Source organism: Pezoporus flaviventris, unplaced genomic scaffold (genome assembly GCF_033815535.1).
Source record: "Pezoporus flaviventris isolate CSIRO_AGI_PZ_B2104156 unplaced genomic scaffold, CSIRO_AGI_Pfla_v1 ptg000034l, whole genome shotgun sequence".
NCBI lineage: Eukaryota > Metazoa > Chordata > Aves > Psittaciformes > Psittacidae > Pezoporus > Pezoporus flaviventris.
The window spans coordinates 232,559-253,972 of record NW_026892582.1 but is presented as its reverse complement, the minus strand read 5'-3'; the positions used below and the strand labels follow the sequence as shown (position 1 = coordinate 253,972).

The window sequence follows — 21,414 nt, the reverse complement described above, 5'->3', positions numbered from 1 at the left end:
GCCAAGCCCCTGGAGGACGGCTGCTCTGCTGAGGGGCCTGGGAATGCCGGGGTGGGTGGGAGGTGATGGTCAAACAAAGCCCCCCTGAGCTCGGGAGGGAAACCCTCTCCCGAGGAGAAGCAGCGGCTCAGCACGTCCTGGAGAGCGATGAAGGAGCTGTTGACTCATGCCTGAGTGTGAGCCATCCCCAAGTGGACCTGTTGGCTTCGGCACGCTCTTCCCAAAGGAAACAACGCTCCTCTTGCATCAGTGGAGGGTGGCTTGTTCAGGTCACTTGACCCGGAGGGTCCGGCTTGTTTTGCCCAGCTCAGGGACAGATGGGCTCCTTCAGGGCCCTTTAATTGCAAGGGGGCAGCAGCAGCCACCAGAAAGTGCTGAGCCACTCAGAGAGACCTCAGCTCCACCTCGGGGTGAATCACCCATGCCCTGGCCCCAGGGGCTCTGGGGCAAACGTCTTCAGATGTGCAGAGGTGCAGCTTCACATGCGTGTTCGTTCCTGCAGGCATGCAGCTTTTGGCACAGTGTTGTCAGGACTGTCAGCGTCTTGCCCAAGCACTTGGGGACTCCTTGCAACCCTGTCGTGCTCCTGGGTGAAACAGCAGCCACAGGAGGACAGCACAGACGTGCCCTGACGCTCCCACTCCGAGACGGTTCCGCAGCGCAGACCAAGGGGAGGCAGGCAGCGAGCACCGTGCCTGGGCTGCTCTCCTCCTTGGCCTGCCCCTGCCCCGCTGCTGGATGCAGAAGGCTGGGAGCCATTCCTGTGCCACGAGGAGCCCGGCCTCGGCTGTGCCTGAGCAGAGCTGAGGAAGCTGGAGAGGGCACACACATCCACTGCCTCAGCAGCCGTGCGGGAACGCCCGAGGGCAGGAAGCGGACACCACAGGCCCGCACTTGCTCCCTGGGAAGCCTTCTGCTTTGAACTGCTTGCACCAGAGGACACGTCCTTCCCAGGCCGGGCTAGGACACCCAAGGTGGAAAGCACCCTCAGCCAAATGCCCAGGGGTTTGCTCCTCTGCCCCTTTGAGCTGGCACCCTTGGGGCTGACGACTCACTTTGGGAATGAGAATTTTGGGACTGAGAAATGACACATTGCCCTGCAGCAAGACCTTTCCCCCTTCAACCTTTTTATCCCTACTTTGAGGCCACCTCTAGGAATGCCTCCAGTGCCCCCCTCTTTCACACAACGGTGCTTCTCTCCATCCCACAAAGGGTCCTTCTTTGGCCTTCACCTTCCAGCCACCCCTGGAGATCTGAGTTCCCTTCTTTCTGTGTCTCTCCTCCAGAAAGGCATCCGGCCAGGACTTGGCTGCTTACTGAGCCCTTCCGTGGCCCTGCGGGACCTGTGCTCCTCAGCCTCAGCCCTTCCACAGGTGACCCAGGTGAGTGCCCTTCATCAGCAGCGCTCTGCAGCTCAAGGCCAGGCTGAGAGGGGCCCTCCCGCTGCCCAGCAAGGCTGTGCACGACCCTCACACAGGGCCTGGAGCTGCTGAAACCCTTTCTGGAAGCTGGCGGGGAGCTCCACGGCCGTTGCTTTGAGGAGCAGCATCGGATGCATCACCGCTGCGCTCTCACCCAATGGGGAAATGCAAATCAGACCTTTCAGATGAAAGAGACCATTCTCCATCTCATGGCTGTGCTTTGCAAACCCCAAATTGCTGTTTGTTAACGTGCTTCACACAGACACGCGTGTTCCGCGTGTCCCGAGGCGCTGGCTCACCGTATAAAAGGCCGTGCTACTCCAGGCCCTTCCATCCCCAGCTCTTCCCTTGCTCTCCGCGGTGAACTCGGTACGTCTGAACTCCCTTCTTCTCTTCCTGTGGGTGGAGGGGGACTGCTCGGCTCCTGTGCGGGGTCCTTCTGAGCAGGGCTGGAGGCTGGAAAATGCCCTGTGCTCCCGGGTGCTGGGAGCTGGGATGGTGCGGGAAGAGGGAGGGCTTTTCCCTGGCCCTGGCCCTGGCCAGGCAGTGCCCGTTGCCAGAGGCGCGGAGCTGGCGCCTGCCAGGGCCCGGCAGCTCATGGCCTCTGCTCCCTGTCTGGGTCCCGCAGGCTCTCCTCCCTCCAGCAGCCATGGCGTGCTACAGCCCGTGCCTGCCCGCTGCCTGCGGCCCAACCCCGCTTGCCAACAGCTGCAACGAGCCGTGCGTCCTGCGCTGCGCCGACTCCAGCGTTGCCATCCAGCCCTCGCCAGTGCTGGTGACGCTGCCGGGCCCGATCCTCAGCTCCTTCCCGCAGAGCACAGCCGTGGGATCCAGCGCCTCGGCTGCCGTGGGCAGCTCTCTCAGCGCTGCCAGCGTGCCCATCGCTTCTGGGGGCTCCCTGGGGCTGGGGGGCTATGGCTGGGCAGGGCTGGGCCGGGGGCTCGGCGGGGCTCTGGGACGTGCCAATCTCTTATGCTGAAGCCCGTGCATTGCCTGCCCGTGCTCCAGCGCCAGCAGCCTCCACGAAAGCCCTGGAGACAGCCCCGAGCGCGTGCCTGTGCTCTGCAGAGGAGCCGAGCTCCGGACGCTCCGCCTGCAGGAACCGGCCTGCGCTGCCCTTCTCTCTCTGCCCAGGAAACCTCTGCCTTCCCTTCTCTTGCTCGGCTTTCCCCTCAGTTCCCACCTCTTACTCGACCTTTCCTCGGCCTCCAAAATGCATTGCTGAAGTTCTCCTCTGTTCCATTTCCCCTTGATTATCCCAATAAAGACGTTGGGCATCAGCTCCTCAAGAGTCATCTTTCTTTCCTCCTTCCCTCTTCTCCAATCCCAACCAGCAGAGTGTCTGTGCGCGTTTCTCCCTGGTAAAACTATGTTTTTCTCCATAGTTTCTGGGCTTGACAGAGCCTCCTGTTTTGCCCTCAACATCCCATGGCAAGGGAGATTGCCTTTCCACAAGTGCAACAAGCTGGATGGCTGGGTGCTGCATGGCTGTAGCAAGAACTCTTGTTGCTTGGCAAAGGTAGAGTGCAGCACTCAGAGATCTCGATGGTTGGGAACTCCCCGACTGTACCCGGAGCACTTCTGGGCTGAGCAGGCATTTCCTGACAAGCTGGAATAGAACTGTTGTGGAACACACACACCACTGAGGTCACGATGGAACTGATGGCTAAGGCCAATCATCTTATGAGCCTGTAAGTAACTGTCCCAGGAGAGAGGCACTTTGGGCTCTCCTGGACTGCAGTGAGCTGCAAGCAGGTCACTCCCTCTGAGTGGGGCACCCCTCAGAGTTCAGAAACTCTCAAGGTTACGTTCCACTGCACGCACCGTTGGCTGAGTCTGAGACTCAGATAGGAGCCAGGCGCACCCAGGCTCCATCAGGAGTTTAGAAAGCAACAGAGGTCTGTTTTGAATCTTGCCACTTAAGGGGAGGGTCCCCTCACCCTTGTCACCTTCAGTCTCCATACAAATCATTTTAGCTTGGTTCTACCTTGATTTTGTCAGGAGTTTAGAAAGCAGGGGGCATCTGTTCTGAACCTCATGACTCAGCAGCAGGGTCTCCCTCGTATCTTTATGTCTTCAGGCACAATACCAATCCCCTTTAGCTCAGTTTCACCTCGATTTCCCTCTCAACACTTCTCCTATATAATAAGTAGCAGAGTGAGCCTTGCCATCAAATTCTGTTCAATCATGCCTTATTTCTAATCTGCTCTTGCTAATATCCTTGATGGTCATTTTTTGAGTAACCCTAAAGCAGTCATTTTCCACCACACTCTCCCACATCAAACAGCATAAAAAGCCAGGAGCAGCAGCATCATCATTATCAGTAGCAGCAGCAGGAGGAGGACAGTGATGAGGTGGCCGAGTGGTGAAGGCTGATGGACTGCTAATCCATTGTGCTCTGCACACGTCGGTTCGAATCCCATCCTCGTTGGTCAGCTCAGCGTTTGCAACAGATAAGACTTTGTTCTGCTTGTGCTGGGCCAGCCCTGCTGGCAGATACCCTCGTGTTGGCCAAGCCAGTGGCTTTTGGTAAATGTGTATCCCCACGTTTGGAAGTCCCACCACTCATTGCTTTTAGTGTTGGTTTTAACAGCCCATTATACTGGTTGATTCTCCCAGAGGCTGGTGCATGGTAGGGGATGTGAAATACCAGCTCAATGCCGTGCTCTTTGGCCCAAATGTATGAGGTTGTTCTGGAAATGAGTCCCATTGTCTGACTCAGTTCTCTCTGGCCTTGAACACTGCCAGGGATGGATTATTCACAACTTCCCTGGGCAACCCATTCCAGTGCCTCACCACCCTCACAGGAAAGAATTTCTTCCTTATATCCAACCTAAATTTCCCCTATTTAAGTTTTAACCCATTACCCCTTGTCCTGTCACTACAGACCCTAATGAAGAGTCCCTCCCCAGCATCCCTATAGGCCCCCTTCAGATACAAGAAGGCTGCTATTAGGTCTCCACACAGCCTTCTCTTCTCCAGGCTGAGCAGCCCCAACTTTCTCAGCCCGTCTTCATACAGGAGGTGCTCCAGTCCCCTGATCATCCTCGTGGCCCTTCTCTGAACTTGTTTCAACAGTTCCATGTCCTTTTTATGTTGAGTACATCGGAACTGCACACAATGCTCCAGGTGAGGTCTCACAAGAGCAGAGTAAAGGGGCAGGATCACCTCCTTCAACCTGCTGGTCACGCTCCTTTTGATGCAGCGCAGGATACGGTTGGCTTTCTGGGCTGCGAGCGCACACTGAAGCCGGCTCATGTTCATTTTCTCATCAACCAACACCCCCAAGTCCTTCTCTGCAGGGCTGCTCTGAATCTCTTCTCTGCCCGACCTGTAGCTGTGCCTGGGATTGCTCCGACCCAGGGGTAGGACCTTGTACTTGGCATGGTTAAACTCCATGAGGTTGGCATCAGCCCACCTCACAAGCGTGTTGAGGTCCCTCTGGATGGCATTCCTTCCCTCCAGGGTATCAACCGAACCACACAGCTTGGTGTCATCAGCAAACTTGCTGAGGATGCACTCAATCCCACTGTCCATGTCAGCGACAAAGATGTTGAACAAGACCGGTCCCAACACCGATCCCTGAGGGACACCACTCGTTACTGGTCTCCAGCCGGACATTGAGCTATTGACCACAACTCTTTGCGTGCGGCCATCCAGCCAGTTCTTTATCCACCGAGTGGTCCATCCATCAAATTGATGTCTCTCCAATTTAGAGACAAGGATGTCGTGTGGGACAGTGTTGAATGCTTTGCATAAGTCCAGGTAGATGCCATCAACTGCTCTACCCCGTCCATCAGTTCTGTAGCCCCATCATAGAAGGCCACCAAATTGGTCAGGCAGGATTTCCCCTTAGTGAAGCCCTGCTGGCTGTCACCAAGCACCTGTTGTTTTTCATGTGCCTTAGCTTGCTTTACTGAGTTTTGTTTCTCAGCCTGTGTTGTTTTGTTTGCATAGGTATCAGGCTGATTGGTCATGTTCAGAGGAAATCCCCTCCTGTGAGCTTATCCTCAGCATGAGAAGAATGGTGAGCCAGCCTGTGATGGGCTGCCAGAGACTGCAGCTGTAGTTGACTCCCAGCAGAACATGCTCCATTTTATTAAGTTCCTGAAGTCAGTGGGGCTTAGGAGCTTCATTTGTCCCCCTAGGAGACCTCTCCCATTTGTATTTTAATTCAAATGCCACATGGTCTGTATGGATGCGAGATACATTGCATTCTTTTCTTACAAGAAAGGTACTGGGGAGGCTCTTTTCTTGGGGAGGGTCTTTATATGACGTGCTTTGTGTCAGACAGACACTCAAATACAGGAGTTAGCTGGCTGATCTTGCATCTCCATTGTGCCTCTGATTCGGATGTCCTTGGTATAAAACCCCACTGCAAGATGAGAGGAGCTCAAATGGTTTAAAGATGAGGCCTGATCTGCTTGTAACCACTGTCTCCTCTTACAGGTTCACGAGTCTTTCCACAAACACCTGAAGCCAATGCAAGCCAAGCTGTGAAACCTGCTGGTTTTTTTCCTCAGCTGAACACTGTGTCCTTCCTTCAGGCACCTAAATCAAAGCTCTCAAACCCTGGTAGCTGTAGGACAGTGAAGAACTGTAGCCTTTCTTTCCACTTTTCTAAGTCGAGGAGGTGTTTGGGGAGAGTGCATAGGGATCGATGCCTGTTTTTAAAGTGCAATTCTAATGGTAAGATTAACCTTTTAGAAATCTGGGAAAGCTTTATCTATTCACACAAGGGTTGCTTTTGTGAAGCTGCTAACTGGAGACAAGGTGCTGTCAACTGGAAAGGTAGCAGGATTTTACTACTAGGTAGTCAAGATCCCTCAGGCCATGGCTTCTAAAGAGCAGTTCTGTCCTCCCCCCAAAAAGCATCAATGTCTTGATTTTGGTTTTATTTTTAAGATTAGCACCAGCTCTCTCCTTGTTTGGCAAATATTTATGCTCCCTAAAGCCTCCTGCATAGCTTTGTGCACATCAGTCTGCATGGGCACTCCTTTCCTGATGTAGCTGGGAAGGAAATGCTCATCCTTCTGGAAAGTAAATTCCCATCCTCCCCTGGAGCTCTGCTTCCTTCATCCTTCCAGAAATCATCCTCACGTTTTCCAGTGCATCCTTTCACTGCCTTTCACTGCTGCCTTCTCCTGCCTCCACACGGGTCTCCTCTGCACATCCCTGCTTTATCACGCAACTGGTTAAGTGCTGTGCTTGTCTCAAGTATGAGGGGAGGCTGTGAGTGCTGTGGGGGCTGGACTCTTCTCATAACTGATGGGAGAGGGTGAAGAAGGAGCCAGGCTCTTCCTGGCAGTACCAACCGGCAGTGCAAGAGGTAAAGGGCACAAATCAAACACATGAAATTCAAGGCAAAGCTTAGCGTGAGGCAGGTCGAAGAGTGGACCAGGTTGCCCAGAGAGGCAGTGGAGGCTCCATCCTAAGAGGTGTTGAAAACGCAACTGGATTACGTGCTAAGCAAGCAGGTCAAGGTGACCCTGCTGAACCAGTTGGCTGGCACTAAAGGATCTCTGGAGGCCTCTTCCATTCCCAGCGATTCTGAAACTCTGCCAACAGGTAGGAGTAATGTGTCCCATCAAAATCTTACTTCAAATGTTGTGTGACAGAAAGTGCTTTACTTGTATTTTCTTTTTTGATCCTGTGACCTCTTGAGTGTTTCTGAAGGCAAGGTGAAGAGCATCCACTGCTCGTGCCTTCTCCATCAGGCTACTCACCTCCCTGTAGAAGACTGGCAGCTTGGTAAGAATGACTTCTCCTTCATAAACCCCCGCTTCCCGAATCCCAAGCACCTTCCTGTGCTACCTGTTCTTGTAACACACTTCCCAGGTATTTTGCTCTCTCATCATTGCAGATGATCAAGGAATCATTGTGTGGTTCAAGGAGTCAGTGAGATTCCTGTGAGTTTATGGATCTGCCCTGTTTCCCTTCTTGTTCCTCTTCCCTAGGTGCACAGACAGAAGAGGCTGAGGTGTGTGCTGTGAAACTTGAACACCTTGTCTCAAAACAAAGCCTTCTCTGTTGCAAACCCTGAGCTGGCCGACGAGGATGGGATTCGAACCCACGCGTGCAGAGCACAATGGATTAGCAGTCCATCGCCTTCACCACTCGGCCACCTCGTCAGTGTCTTCCCTGCTCCTGCTAGTGCTGCTGCTGCTGTTGCTGCTGCCGCTCCTGCTGCTTGTGCTGGTGCTGGTGCTGGCTCCTTATACTGATTGATGGGGGAGAGTATGTAAAAAATGACTGATTTAGTGTCCCTCAAAAAATGACCATCAAAGGTATAAGCAAGAGCAGATTAGAAATAGGGCATGATTGAACAGAATTATATGGCAAGGCTCACTCTGCTACTTATTACATAGATGAAGTGTAGAAAGGGAAATCGAGGTGAAACTGAGCTAAAGGGGATTGGGATAGTGCCTGAAGGCACAAAGATGCAAGGGAGACCCTGCTGCCGAGTCATGAAGTTCAGAACAGATGCCCCCTGCTTTCTAAACTCCTGACAGAGCCTGGATGTGGCTGGATCTTGTCTTAGTCTCAGACTTGGTCAACAATTTGTGTCTAATGGAATGCTTAAAGGAAAATCAAGGTAGAACCAAGCTAAAATGATTTGTATGGAGACTGAAGGCGACAAGGGTAAGGGGACCCTCCCCTTAAGTGACAACATTCAGAACAGACCCCTGTTGCTTTCTAAACTATTGATGGAGCCTGGGTGCGCCTGGCTCCTATCTGAGTCTCAGACTCAGCCAACGGTGTGTGCAGTGGAATGTAACCTTGAGAGTTTCTGAACTCTGAGGGGGGCCCCACTCAGAGGGAGTGACCTGCTTGCAGCTCACTGCAGTCCAGGAGAGCCCAAAGTGCCTCTCTCCTGGGACAGTTACTTACAGGCTCATAAGATGATTGGCCTTAGCCATCAGTTCCATCGTGACCTCAGTGGTGTGTGTGTTCCACAACAGTTCTATTCCAGCTTGTCAGGAAATGCCTGCTCAGCCCAGAAGTGCTCCGGGTACAGTTGGGAAGTTCTCAACCATCGAGATCTCTGAGTGCTGCACTCTACCTTTGCCAGGCAACAACAGTTCTTGCTAAAGCCATGCAGCACCCAGCCATTCAGCTCGTTGCACTCGTGGAAAGGCAATCTCCATTGCCATGGGATGTCGAGGGGAAAAGAGGAGGCTCTGAAAACCCAGAAACTATGGAGAAAGCCGTAGTTTTACCAGGGAGGAACGCTCACAGACACTCTGCTGGCTGGGACTGTTGAAGAGGGAAGGGGCAAAGAAAGATGACTCTTGAAGTGGTGATGACCGACGTCTTTATTGAGATAATCAACGGAAAAAGGGAACAGAGGAGAACTTAAGCAACGCATTTTGGAGGCCGAGGAAAGGTCGGGTAAGAGGTGGGAACTGAGGGGAAAGCCGAGCAAGAGAAGGAAGGCAGAGGTTTCCTGGGCAGAGAGAGAAGGGCAGCGCAGGCCGGTTCCTGCAGGCGGAGCGTCCGGAGCTCGGCTCCTCTGCAGAGCACAGGCACGCGCTCGGGGCTGTCTCCAGGGCTTTCGTGGAGGCTGCTGGCGCTGGAGCACGGGCAGGCAATGCACGGGCTTCAGCATAAGAGATTGGCACGTCCCAGAGCCCCGCCGAGCCCCCGGCCCAGCCCTGCCCAGCCATAGCCCCCCAGCCCCAGGGAGCCCCCAGAAGCGATGGGCACGCTGGCAGCGCTGAGAGAGCTGCCCACGGCAGCCGAGGCGCTGGATCCCACGGCTGTGCTCTGCGGGAAGGAGCTGAGGATCGGGCCCGGCAGCGTCACCAGCACTGGCGAGGGCTGGATGGCAACGCTGGAGTCGGCGCAGCGCAGGACGCACGGCTCGTTGCAGCTGTTGGCAAGCGGGGTTGGGCCGCAGGCAGCGGGCAGGCACGGGCTGTAGCACGCCATGGCTGCTGGAGGGAGGAGAGCCTGCGGGACCCAGACAGGGAGCAGAGGCCATGAGCTGCCGGGCCCTGGCAGGCGCCAGCTCCGCGCCTCTGGCAACGGGCACTGCCTGGCCAGGGCCAGGGCCAGGGAAAAGCCCTCCCTCTTCCCGCACCATCCCAGCTCCCAGCACCCGGGAGCACAGGGCATTTTCCAGCCTCCAGCCCTGCTCAGAAGGACCCCGCACAGGAGCCGAGCAGTCCCCCTCCAGCTGCTCCGGCAGGGAGGGCCCCAGAGAGAGTCCTCATTAAGCCCCTTCCCAGAATGGGAATACGGATGCTGGGGTTTTCAGGTGCGTTGAGCACAGCCATGACGCTGTGGCCTTAGGCAGGGGAAGATTTTCTCTTGCGGATCAGGAGGTTCCCTCTCCTTGGAAGCGGCTCTGCACTTCCTGGCCATCAGCCCTGGTACCAGCACCCATCTGTTCACGCAGCCAAACGCCCTGCCCTGGAGCGCCCTGGTCTTGCCAGGTGGGGCTCCTCTCACCCTGCTCTCAGGAGGGGACGTGGCTGAGCACAACGCAACAGGCTCCTGAAGACAGCAGCCACTACGGAGGAAGGCGTGAATGCTGGGACTAGCTCTCCTGAGGGAGCTCCTCATCCTGCCATTAGTGCAAAAGCAGCATCGCTGAACTGGGGATGCTGGAGGAAGTGCCCAGTCATCGGATAGACGGCGCTGGCCATAGGACCTGAGCCTCGGAAGGAGCCACGGCTGGCAAAGAGACCAACCCGTGTCCTGATCCACATCCCAGCCCATTCACCAAGAACCAGGGAGGCCCTCACCCCAAAAACCTGTTCTGCCGACCAGGGAGACAAGAGGCAAAGTGAACTGAGACTTACCAACTTCCCGGAGCAGAGGAAGGCGCGAGGAGAGGATGGAGGAGCTGGCAGTTGGGCCACTTTTATACTGCGGCCCAGAGCCCCAGGGGAGCTGAAAAATGACCCAAACACGAAGCATGTTGAGAAACGGCAATTTTGGCTTCTCAGAGCTCGGCTGGAAGATGAAAGACATGCCTCCTCTGCCTGAAATGCTTGGTCCCTTTTCATCCTGGACAAACCACTCCTGTCACTGTGTTGATAGCAATTGTGGTTCTCCCACAGACCAGCGCTCCTTTGAGGTCCCATTCCAGGTGCTGGTGAAGCCTGGGGGCAGATTGAGGCAATGACTGGGTGTTGTGCATGTCCTGCCCTTCCTGGGCAACATGGCCACTGCTTACTTAGCACTCTGCCTGTGGAGCAAGCCTGAAGGGCACTCAGAAGGGTCTCCCTATGGTGGGCTCTGGCTGGCGCTGAGCAAGACCAGTGCCTGCAGGCTATGGAGATGCTCAGAGCCCAGCCAAGCCCCTGCAGGACGGCTGCTCTGCTGAGGGTCCTGGGAATGCCGGGGTGGTTTGAGGTGATGGTCAAATAAGCCCCCCTGAGCTCGGGAGGGAAACCCTCTCCCGAGGAGAAGCAGCGGCTCAGCACGTCCTGGAGAGCGATGAAGGAGCTGTTGACTCATGCCTGAGTGTGAGCCATCCCCAAGTAGACCTGTTGGCTTCGGCACGCTCTTCCCAAAGGAAACAACGCTCCTCTTGCATCAGTGGAGGGTGGCTTGTTCAGGTCACTTGACCCGGAGGGTCCGGCTTGTTTTGCCCAGTTCAGGGACAGATGGGCTCCTTCAGGGCCCTTTAATTGCAAGGGGGCAGCAGCAGCCACCAGAAAGTGCTGAGCCACTCAGAGAGACCTCAGCTCCACCTCGGGGTGAATCACCCATGCCCTGGCCCCAGGGGCTCTGGGGCAAACGGCTTCAGATGTGCAGAGGTGCAGCTTCACATCCGCGTTCCTTCCTGCAGGCATGCAGCTTTTGGCACAGTGCCTTGGCTGTGCCTGAGCAGAGCTGGCGCAGCTGGAGAGGGCACACGCATCCACTGCCTCAGCAGCTGTGCGGGATCGCCCGAGGGCAGGAAGCGGACACCACAGGCCCGCACTTGCTCCCCGGGAAGCCTTCTGCTTTGAACTGCAGGCACCAGAGGACACGTCCTTCCCAGGCCGGGCAAGGACACCCAAGGTGGAAAGCACCCTCAGCCAAATGCCCAGGGGTTTGCTCCTCTGCCCCTTTGAGCTGGCACCCTTGGGGCTGACGACTCACTTTGGGAATGAGAATTTTGGGACTGAGAAATGACACATTGCCCTGCAGCAAGACCTTTCCCCCTTCAACCTTTTTGTCCCTGCTTCGAGGCCACCTCTAGGAATGCCTCCAGTGCCCCCCTCTTTCACACAACGGTGCTTCTCTCCATCCCACAAAGGGTCCTTCTTTGGCCTTCACCTTCCCACCACCCCTGGGGATCTGAGTTCCCTTCTTTCTGTGTCCCTCCTCCAGAAAGGCATCCGGCCGGGGCTTGGCTGCTTACTGAGCCCTTCCGTGGCCCTGCGGGACCTGTGCTCCTCAGCCTCAGCCCTTCCACAGGTGACCCAGGTGAGTGCCCTTCATCAGCAGCGCTCTGCAGCTCAAGGCCAGGCTGAGAGGGGCCCTCCCGCTGCCCAGCAAGGCTGTGCACGACCCTCACACAGGGCCTGGAGCTGCTGAAACCCTTTCTGGAAGCTGACGGGGAGCTCCACGGCCGTTGCTTTGAGGAGCAGCATCGGATGCATCACCGCTGTGCTCTCACCCAATGGGGAAATGCAAATCAGACCTTTCAGATGAAAGAGACCATTCTCCATCTCATGGCTGTGCTTTGCAAACCCCAAATTGCTGTTTGTTAATGTGCTTCACACAGACACGCGTGTTCCGCGTGTCCCGAGGCGCTGGCTCACCGTATAAAAGGCCGTGCTACTCCAGGCCCTTCCATCCCCAGCTCTTCCCTTGTTCTCCACGGTGAACTCGGTACGTCTGAACTCCCTTCTTCTCTTCCTGTGGGTAGAGGGGGACTGCTCGGCTCCTGTGCGGGGTCCTTCTGAGCAGGGCTGGAGGCTGGAAAATGCCCTGTGCTCCCGGGTGCTGGGAGCTGGGATGGTGCGGGAAGAGGGAGGGCTTTTCCCTGGCCCTGGCCAGGCAGTGCCCGTTGCCAGAGGCGCGGAGCTGGCGCCTGCCAGGGCCCGGCAGCTCATGGCCGCTGCTCCCTGTCTGGGTCCCGCAGGCTCTCCTCCCTCCAGCAGCCATGGCGTGCTACAGCCCGTGCCTGCCCGCTGCCTGCGGCCCAACCCCGCTTGCCAACAGCTGCAACGAGCCGTGCGTCCTGCGCTGCGCCGACTCCAGCGTTGCCATCCAGCCCTCGCCAGTGCTGGTGACGCTGCCGGGCCCGATCCTCAGCTCCTTCCCGCAGAGCACAGCCGTGGGATCCAGCGCCTCGGCTGCCGTGGGCAGCTCTCTCAGCGCTGCCAGCGTGCCCATCGCTTCTGGGGGCTCCCTGGGGCTGGGGGGCTATGGCTGGGCAGGGCTGGGCCGGGGGCTCGGCGGGGCTCTGGGACGTGCCAATCTCTTATGCTGAAGCCCGTGCATTGCCTGCCCGTGCTCCAGCGCCAGCAGCCTCCACGAAAGCCCTGGAGACAGCCCCGAGCGCGTGCCTGTGCTCTGCAGAGGAGCCGAGCTCCGGACGCTCCGCCTGCAGGAACCGGCCTGCGCTGCCCTTCTCTCTCTGCCCAGGAAACCTCTGCCTTCCTTCTCTTGCTCGGCTTTCCCCTCAGTTCCCACCTCTTACCCGACCTTTCCTCGGCCTCCAAAATGCGTTGCTTAAGTTCTCCTCTGTTCCCTTTTTCCGTTGATTATCTCAATAAAGACGTCGGTCATCACCACTTCAAGAGTCATCTTTCTTTGCCCCTTCCCTCTTCAACAGTCCCAGCCAGCAGAGTGTCTGTGAGCGTTCCTCCCTGGTAAAACTACGGCTTTCTCCATAGTTTCTGGGTTTTCAGAGCCTCCTCTTTTCCCCTCGACATCCCATGGCAATGGAGATTGCCTTTCCACGAGTGCAACGAGCTGAATGGCTGGGTGCTGCATGGCTTTAGCAAGAACTGTTGTTGCCTGGCAAAGGTAGAGTGCAGCACTCAGAGATCTCGATGGTTGAGAACTTCCCAACTGTACCCGGAGCACTTCTGGGCTGAGCAGGCATTTCCTGACAAGCTGGAATAGAACTGTTGTGGAACACACACACCACTGAGGTCACGATGGAACTGATGGCTAAGCCAATCATCTTATGAGCCTGTAAGTAACTGTCCCAGGAGAGAGGCACTTTGGGCTCTCCTGGACTGCAGTGAGCTGCAAGAAGGTCACTCCCTCTGAGTGGGGCACCCCTCAGAGTTCAGAAACTCTCAAAGTTACGTTCCACTGCACGCACCGTTGGCTGAGTCTGAGACTCAGATAGGAGCCAGGCGCACCCAGGCTCCATCAGGAGTTTAGAAAGCAACAGGGGTCTGTTCTGAATGTTGTCACTTAAGGGGAGGGTCCCCTTACCCTTGTCACCTTCAGTCTCCATACAAATCATTTTAGCTTGGTTCTACCTTGATTTTCCTTTAAGCATTCCATTAGACACAAATTGTTGACCAAGTCTGAGACTAAGACAAGATCCAGCCGCATCCAGGCTCTGTCAGGAGTTTAGAAAGCAGGGGGCATCTGTTCTGAACCTCATGACTCGGCAGCAGGGTCTCCCTTGCATCTTTGTGCCTTCAGGCACTATCCCAATCCCCTTTAGCTCCGTTTCACCTCGATTTCCCTTTCTACACTTCATCTATGTAATAAGTAGCAGAGTGAGCCTTGCCATATAATTCTGTTCAATCATGCCCTATTTCTAATCTGCTCTTGCTTATACCTTTGATGGTCATTTTTTGAGGGACACTAAATCAGTCATTTTTTACATACTCTCCCCCATCAATCAGTATAAGGAGCCAGCACCAGCACCAGCACAAGCAGCAGGAGCGGCAGCAGCAACAGCAGCAGCAGCACTAGCAGGAGCAGGGAAGACACTGACGAGGTGGCCGAGTGGTGAAGGCGATGGACTGCTAATCCATTGTGCTCTGCACGCGTGGGTTCGAATCCCATCCTCGTCGGCCAGCTCAGGGTTTGCAACAGAGAAGGCTTTGTTTTGAGACAAGGTGTTCAAGTTTCACAGCACACACCTCAGCCTCTTCTGTCTGTGCACCTAGGGAAGAGGAACAAGAAGGGAAACAGGGCAGATCCATAAACTCACAGGAATCTCACTGACTCCTTGAACCACACAATGATTCCTTGATCATCTGCAATGATGAGAGAGCAAAATACCTGGGAAGTGTGTTACAAGAACAGGTAGCACAGGAAGGTGCTTGGGATTCGGGAAGCGGGGGTTTATGAAGGAGAACTCATTCTTACCAAGCTGCCAGTCTTCTACAGGGAGGTGAGTAGCCTGATGGAGAAGGCACGAGCAGTGGATGCTCTTCACCTTGCCTTCAGAAACACTCAAGAGGTCACAGGATCAAAAAAGAAAATACAAGTAAAGCACTTTCTGTCACACAACATTTGAAGTAAGATTTTGATGGGACACATTACTCCTACCTGTTGGCAGAGTTTCAGAATCGCTGGGAATGGAAGAGGCCTCCAGAGATCCTTTAGTGCCAGCCAACTGGTTCAGCAGGGTCACCTTGACCTGCTTGCTTAGCACGTAATCCAGTTGCGTTTTCAACACCTCTTAGGATGGAGCCTCCACTGCCTCTCTGGGCAACCTGGTCCACTCTTCGACCTGCCTCACGCTAAGCTTTGCCTTGAATTTCATGTGTTTGATTTGTGCCCTTTACCTCTTGCACTGCCGGTTGGTACTGCCAGGAAGAGCCTGGCTCCTTCTTCACCCTCTCCCATCAGTTATGAGAAGAGTCCAGCCCCCACAGCACTCACAGCCTCCCCTCATACTTGAGACAAGCACAGCACTTAACCAGTTGCGTGATAAAGCAGGGATGTGCAGAGGAGACCCGTGTGGAGGCAGGAGAAGGCAGCAGTGAAAGGCAGTGAAAGGATGCACTGGAAAACATGAGGATGATTTCTGGAAGGATGAAGGAAGCAGAGCTCCAGGGGAGGATGGGAATGTACTTTCCAGAAGGATGAGCATTTCCTTCCCAGCTACATCAGGAAAGGAGTGCCCATGCAGACTGATGTGCACAAAGCTATGCAGGAGGCTTTAGGGAGCATAAATATTTGCCAAACAAGGAGAGAGCTGGTGCTAATCTTAAAAATAAAACCAAAATCAAGACATTGATGCTTTTTGGGGGGAGGACAGAACTGCTCTTTAGAAGCCATGGCCTGAGGGATCTTGACTACCTAGTAGTAAAATCCTGCTACCTTTCCAGTTGACAGCACCTTGTCTCCAGTTAGCAGCTTCACAAAAGCAACCCTTGTGTGAATAGATAAAGCTTTCCCAGATTTCTAAAAGGTTAATCTTACCATTAGAATTGCACTTTAAAAACAGGCATCGATCCCTATGCACTCTCCCCAAACACCTCCTCGACTTAGAAAAGTGGAAAGAAAGGCTACAGTTCTTCACTGTCCTACAGCTACCAGGGTTTGAGAGCTTTGATTTAGGTGCCTGAAGGAAGGACACAGTGTTCAGCTGAGGAAAAAAACCAGCAGGTTTCACAGCTTGGCTTGCATTGGCTTCAGGTGTTTGTGGAAAGACTCGTGAACCTGTAAGAGGAGACAGTGGTTACAAGCAGATCAGGCCTCATCTTTAAACCATTTGAGCTCCTCTCATCTTGCAGTGGGGTTTTATACCAAGGACATCCGAATCAGAGGCACAATGGAGATGCAAGATCAGCCAGCTAACTCCTGTATTTGAGTGTCTGTCTGACACAAAGCACGTCATATAAAGACCCTCCCCAAGAAAAGAGCCTCCCCAGTACCTTTCTTGTAAGAAAAGAATGCAAGGTATCTCGCATCCATACAGACCACGTGGCTTTTGAATTAAAATACAAATGGGAGAGGTCTCCTAGGGGGGCTAAGGAAGCTCCTAAGCCCCACTGACTTCAGGAACTCAATAAAATGGAGCCAGTTCTGCTGGGAGTCAACTACAGCTGCAGTCTCTGGCAGCCCATCACAGGCTGGCTCACCATTCTTCTCATGCTGAGGATAAGCTCAGAGGAGGGAATTTCCACTGAATATGACCAATCAGCCTGATACCAAGGCAAACAAAAGAGCTCAGGCTGAGAAACAAAACTCAGTAAAGCAAGAACAATTGAAAGCATGTGGAAAAACAGAAGGAAGAGCTTGGCCTGTCAGAAGCAAAGTTTAAATCACCATCCCCTTTGGAGAATAAGCTGCCCAATACTAAAGTGTCCTGGTTTCAGCTGGGATTAAGTTCTTGTTCCTCCTAATAGCTGAGAGGAAGCAGAGACAGGACACCTGATCCCCACTAGCCAAAGGGCCCTTCCATACCACAGCAAGTCATGCCCAGTATAGAAACTGGGGGTAAATCACCCGGAAGGGACCAATCACTGCTCGGTTTGGGCTGGGTATGTGTTGGTGGGTGCTGAGCAATTGTGTTGTGCAGCAGTGCTGGGTTTTATCTGCCCCCTTTTTATTTTCAGATTGTCTCCCCTTGTTTTATCCATTATAACTATTGTTATTATTACTACTACTACTGCTTTTATATTATTATTATAAATCGATGGGTCTGGATGGATTACACCCGCGGGTGATGAGGGAGCTGGCGGAGGTCATTGCTGGGCCACTCTCCATCATCTTTGGTAAGCGGTGGGAAACAGGAGAGGTGCCTGAGGATTGGAGGATGGCAAATGTCATGCCAGTCTATAAGAAGGGCAAGAAGGAGCTAATTTTAGACTGGTCAGCCTCACCTCCATCCCTGGAAAGGTGATGGAACAACTTATTCTTGACACCATCCCCAGGAATATCAAGGATGAGGGGATCATTAAGAGCAGCCAAAATGGTTTTAGCAAGGGGAAGTCATGTTTGACCAGCCTTATAGCCTTCTATGAGGAAGTAACTAGGGGGCTGGATGGTGGTAGAGCGGTAGATGTGTTTTTTCTTGATTTCAGTAAGGCATTTGATACAGTCTCCCACAGCATCCCCATAGATAAGCTAAGGAAGTGTGGGCTTGATGATCAGGTAGTGAGGTGGATCAAGAACTGGTTGAAAGGAAGAAGGCAGAGAGTTGTGATTAACGGGGCCGAATCTAGCTGGAGGTCTGTGACTAGTGGAGTCCCTCAAGGGTAGGTGCTGGGACCAGTGCTGTTTAATATTTTCATCAACGACCTGGATGAGGGAACTGAGTGTACCCACAGCAAGTTCGCTGATGACACTAAACTGGGAGGAGTGGCTGACACACCAGAGGGCTGTGTTGCCATTCAGTGAGACCTGGACAGGCTGGAGAGTTGGGCAGAGAGGAACTTGATGAAATTCAACAAGGGCAAGTGTAGAGTCTTGCATGTGGGGAAGAACAACCCCATGTACCAGTACAGGTTGGGGGCTGACCTGCTGGACAGTAGCGAAGGGGAAAGGGACCTGGGGGTCCTGGTGGATAGGAGGGTGACCATGAGCCAGCAATGTGCCCTTGTGGCCAAGAAGGCCAATGGCATCCTGGGGTGTATTAGAAAGGGTGTGGTTAGTAGGTCAAGAGAGGTTCTCCTCCCCCTCTACTCTGCCTTGGTGAGGCCGCATCTGGACTATTGTGTCCAGTTCTGGGCCCCTCAGTTCAAGAAGGACAGGGAATTGTTTGAACGAGTCCAGCACAGAGCCACAAAGATGATTAAGGGAGTGGAACATCTCCCTTATGAGGAGAGGCTGAGGGAGCTGGGACTCTTTCGCTTGGAAAGAGGAGACTGAGGGGTGACTCCATCAATGTTTACAAATATGTAAAGGGTGAGTGTCAGGATGACGGAGCTAGGTTTTTTTCAGTGATGTCCAGTGACAGGACAAGGGGCAATGGGTGTAAACCGGAGCATAGGAGGTTCCATGTGAACATCAGGAACAATTTCTTTACTGTGAGAGTGACAGAGCACTGGAACAGGTTGCCCAGGGGGGTTGTGGGGTCTCCTACGTTGGAGATATTCAAGGCCCGCCTGGACAAGTTCCTGTGTGATGTACTCTAGGTTACCCTGCTCTTGCAGGGGGGTTGGACTAGATGATCTTTTGAGGTCCCTTCCAGCCCTTGGGATTCTGTGATTCTGTGATTGTCATCATTATAATTATCATCATTCCTATCATTCTTAGCATTATTGTATTATCATAATTATACTTTATAATTGTGTACTACTTTATTATCATTATAATTAATTATAATTAATCTATGTTAATATTCATTGTTGTTCTTATTTATTAGTAGTACAGCATTGTTATTATTACAATATCATACTTTAATTTGGTTATTAAACTGCTGTTATCACACTCCATGGTTTTCCATCCCTTTGATTCTCCCCGTCCAGCCTGGGCTGGGAGCAGGGTGCGTGGTGCTGAGGTACTGGCTGGGTTTGAACCACGTCAGGCTGGAGCTGGGGCAGCCGGAGCTCTGCTGAGCACTGGGGGCAGGAGCACCCGGCAGAGAGGGATCTTCCAGGGCTGCCCAAAGCACGAGCTCATCTCTGAGAGAGAGAGTTCTGCTCTCCTGCTCCTCCTCTGAGGCGGGTCAAAGACTGGATCAGGATGCCCAGAGAGGTTGTGGGTGTTTTGCACTGTGGCAAGGTGGTGGTGACCAATGCCCTGTGCTGCTGGTTGCAGCAATGGAAGCAGAGCAACTGGCAACACAGAGGTACGCCCATCTGTGGCAAGATATCGCTGCCCGGGTGCAGACCCTGGTGGTGAAGGTACGCCATGTAGATGCTGATGTACCCTGGAGTCGGGCCACTGAGGAACACCAGAACAATCAACAGGTGGATCACGCTGCATCAGGGCGGAGATGCAACATACAGATGGGCCGGTGATCGTGGGGTGGATTTAACAATGGACTCTATTGCCCAGGTTATTCAGGAGCGTGAAAACTGTGCTGCAATTGAGCAAGCCAAGCGGTTAAAGCATCTTTGGTATGGGGGACGGTGGCTGAAGAACAACTATGGGGAGGCCTGGCAGATCAATTATATCACACTGCCACCAACACATCGAGGCAAGCGCCGTGTGCTTACCATGGTGGAAGCACCCACCGGATGGCTGGGAACATGCGCTCTGCCCCACGCCACTGCCCGTAACACTATCCTGGGCCTTGAGATTTTGAGGCGATACCGCAGCCCAGAGAGAACTGAGTCAGACAATGGGACTCATTTCCAGAACAACCTCATACATTTGGGCCAAAGAGCACGGCATTGAGCGGGTATTTCACATCCCCTACCGTGCACCAGCCTCTGGGAGAATCAACCAGTATAATGGGCTGTTAAAACTGACACTAAAAGCAATGAGTGGTGGGACTTTCAAACGTGGGGATGCACATTTACCAAAAGCAACTGGCTTGGCCAACACGAGGGGATCTGCCAGCAGGGCTGGCCCAGCACAAGCAGAACAAAGTCTTATCTGTTGCAAACGCTGAGCTGGCCGACGAGGATGGGATTCGAACCCACGTGTGCAGAGCACAATGGATTAGCAGTCCATCGCCTTCACCACTCGGGCACCTCATCACTGTCCTCCTCCTGCTGCTGCTACTGATAATGATGATGCTGCTGCTCCTGGCTTTTTATTCTCTTTGATGTGGGAGAGTGTGGTGGAAAATGACTGCTTTAGGGTCCCTAAAAAAATGACCAAGTCCCAAGCTCAAAGGCTTCATTAACCCCCTGGATGAGCTCTTTTTCTATGCTTTGATACATATTCCTGCAGGACACAGAAAATAGTAACAATAAGCGTATGAGAACTTAACCTTTAAAATTTGCTAACAGTCCACTATTTTCTATCTTAGCACAGTCCAGTTTCTTCTTATATTGCTTGCACTGCTGCTTTTGCTACTGCTACTTTTCCTTCTTTACCCACATCCTACTTCATCCTCGGTTCATGTCAAGCTCCACGTAGGCACTTACTGACTTGGGAAAGTGGCCATTCTTTGCTAAAAATCCACCCACAGTTGGGGAGTTCCCCAGAATCCAGATCTCTGAGTGCTGCACTCTACCTTTGCCAGGCAACAACAGTTCTTGCTAAAGCCATGCAGCACCCAGCCATTCAGCTCATTGCACTTGTGGAAAGGCAATCTCCATTGCCATGGGATGTCGAGGGGAAAAGAGGAGGCTCTGAAAACCCAGAAACTATGGAGAAAGCCGTAGTTTTACCAGGGAGGAACGCTCACAGACACTCTGCTGGCTGGGACTGTTGAAGAGGGAAGGAGGAAAGAAAGATGACTCTTGAGGAGCTGATGCCCGACGTCTTTATTGGGATAATGAAGGGGAAATGGAACAGAGGAGAACTTCAGCAATGCATTTTGGAGGCCGAGGAAAGGTCGGGTAAGAGGTGGGAACTGAGGGGAAAGCCGAGCAAGAGAAGGAAGGCAGAGGTTTCCTGGGCAGAGAGAGAAGGGCAGCGCAGGCCGGTTCCTGCAGGCGGAGAGTCCGGAGCTCGGCTCCTCTGCAGAGCACAGGCACGCGCCCGGGGCTGTCTCCAGGGCTTTCGTGGAGGCTGCTGGCGCTGGAGCACGGGCAGGCAATGCACGGGCTTCAGCATAAGAGATTGGCACGTCCCAGAGCCCCGCCGAGCCCCCGGCCCAGCCCTGCCCAGCCATAGCCCCCCAGCCCCAGGGAGCCCCCAGAAGCGATGGGCACGCTGGCAGCGCTGAGAGAGCTGCCCACGGCAGCCGAGGCGCTGGATCCCACGGCTGTGCTCTGCGGGAAGGAGCTGAGGATCGGGCCCGGCAGCGTCACCAGCACTGGCGAGGGCTGGATGGCAACGCTGGAGTCGGCGCAGCGCAGGACGCACGGCTCGTTGCAGCTGTTGGCAAGCGGGGTTGGGCCGCAGGCAGCGGGCAGGCACGGGCTGTAGCACGCCATGGCTGCTGGAGGGAGGAGAGCCTGCGGGACCCAGACAGGGAGCAGAGGCCATGAGCTGCCGGGCCCTGGCAGGCGCCAGCTCCGCGCCTCTGGCAACGGGCACTGCCTGGCCAGGGCCAGGG

At 54.1% G+C, this 21,414-nt stretch overlaps 4 protein-coding genes and 4 non-coding genes across 8 annotated transcripts; 4 read left to right on the top strand and 4 right to left on the bottom strand.

Annotated features, from left to right (window-relative positions):
* Positions 1-2,061: 2,061 nt before the first annotated feature.
* LOC133273650 (beta-keratin-related protein) lies at positions 2,062-2,449 on the top strand. The gene has a single exon (XM_061462034.1). It carries the CDS (start codon positions 2,071-2,073, stop codon positions 2,398-2,400), a length of 330 nt encoding a protein of 109 aa, XP_061318018.1. The 5' UTR covers positions 2,062-2,070; the 3' UTR covers positions 2,401-2,449.
* Positions 2,450-3,769: 1,320 nt separating this feature from the next.
* On the top strand, positions 3,770-3,852 carry TRNAS-GCU (transfer RNA serine (anticodon GCU)). Its single transcript has one exon. It is a non-coding gene; the product is annotated as a tRNA-Ser (tRNA).
* A 3,618-nt stretch (positions 3,853-7,470) lies between these two features.
* TRNAS-GCU (transfer RNA serine (anticodon GCU)) lies at positions 7,471-7,552 on the bottom strand. The gene has a single exon. It is a non-coding gene; the product is annotated as a tRNA-Ser (tRNA).
* Positions 7,553-8,974: 1,422 nt separating this feature from the next.
* On the bottom strand, positions 8,975-9,362 carry LOC133273649 (beta-keratin-related protein). The gene has a single exon (XM_061462033.1). The coding sequence runs from the start codon at positions 9,351-9,353 to the stop codon at positions 9,024-9,026; it is 330 nt and encodes a 109-aa protein (XP_061318017.1). The 5' UTR covers positions 9,354-9,362; the 3' UTR covers positions 8,975-9,023.
* Positions 9,363-12,520: 3,158 nt separating this feature from the next.
* LOC133273648 (beta-keratin-related protein) lies at positions 12,521-12,907 on the top strand. The gene has a single exon (XM_061462032.1). It carries the CDS (start codon positions 12,529-12,531, stop codon positions 12,856-12,858), a length of 330 nt encoding a protein of 109 aa, XP_061318016.1. The 5' UTR covers positions 12,521-12,528; the 3' UTR covers positions 12,859-12,907.
* Positions 12,908-14,328: 1,421 nt separating this feature from the next.
* Positions 14,329-14,410, top strand: TRNAS-GCU (transfer RNA serine (anticodon GCU)). The gene has a single exon. It is a non-coding gene; the product is annotated as a tRNA-Ser (tRNA).
* Positions 14,411-19,860: 5,450 nt separating this feature from the next.
* Positions 19,861-19,942, bottom strand: TRNAS-GCU (transfer RNA serine (anticodon GCU)). Its single transcript has one exon. It is a non-coding gene; the product is annotated as a tRNA-Ser (tRNA).
* Positions 19,943-20,913: 971 nt separating this feature from the next.
* LOC133273647 (beta-keratin-related protein) lies at positions 20,914-21,301 on the bottom strand. Its single transcript, XM_061462031.1, has one exon. It carries the CDS (start codon positions 21,290-21,292, stop codon positions 20,963-20,965), a length of 330 nt encoding a protein of 109 aa, XP_061318015.1. The 5' UTR covers positions 21,293-21,301; the 3' UTR covers positions 20,914-20,962.
* Between the last annotated feature and the right edge of the window lie 113 nt (positions 21,302-21,414).

Excerpts from the sequence above, each read along its gene's own strand:
- LOC133273649 (XM_061462033.1), bottom strand. The coding sequence starts at position 9,353 with ATGGCGTGCTACAGCCCGTGCCTGCCCGCTGCCTGCGGCCCAACCCCG.
- LOC133273648 (XM_061462032.1), top strand. The coding sequence starts at position 12,529 with ATGGCGTGCTACAGCCCGTGCCTGCCCGCTGCCTGCGGCCCAACCCCG.
- LOC133273647 (XM_061462031.1), bottom strand. The coding sequence starts at position 21,292 with ATGGCGTGCTACAGCCCGTGCCTGCCCGCTGCCTGCGGCCCAACCCCG.
- LOC133273650 (XM_061462034.1), top strand. The coding sequence starts at position 2,071 with ATGGCGTGCTACAGCCCGTGCCTGCCCGCTGCCTGCGGCCCAACCCCG.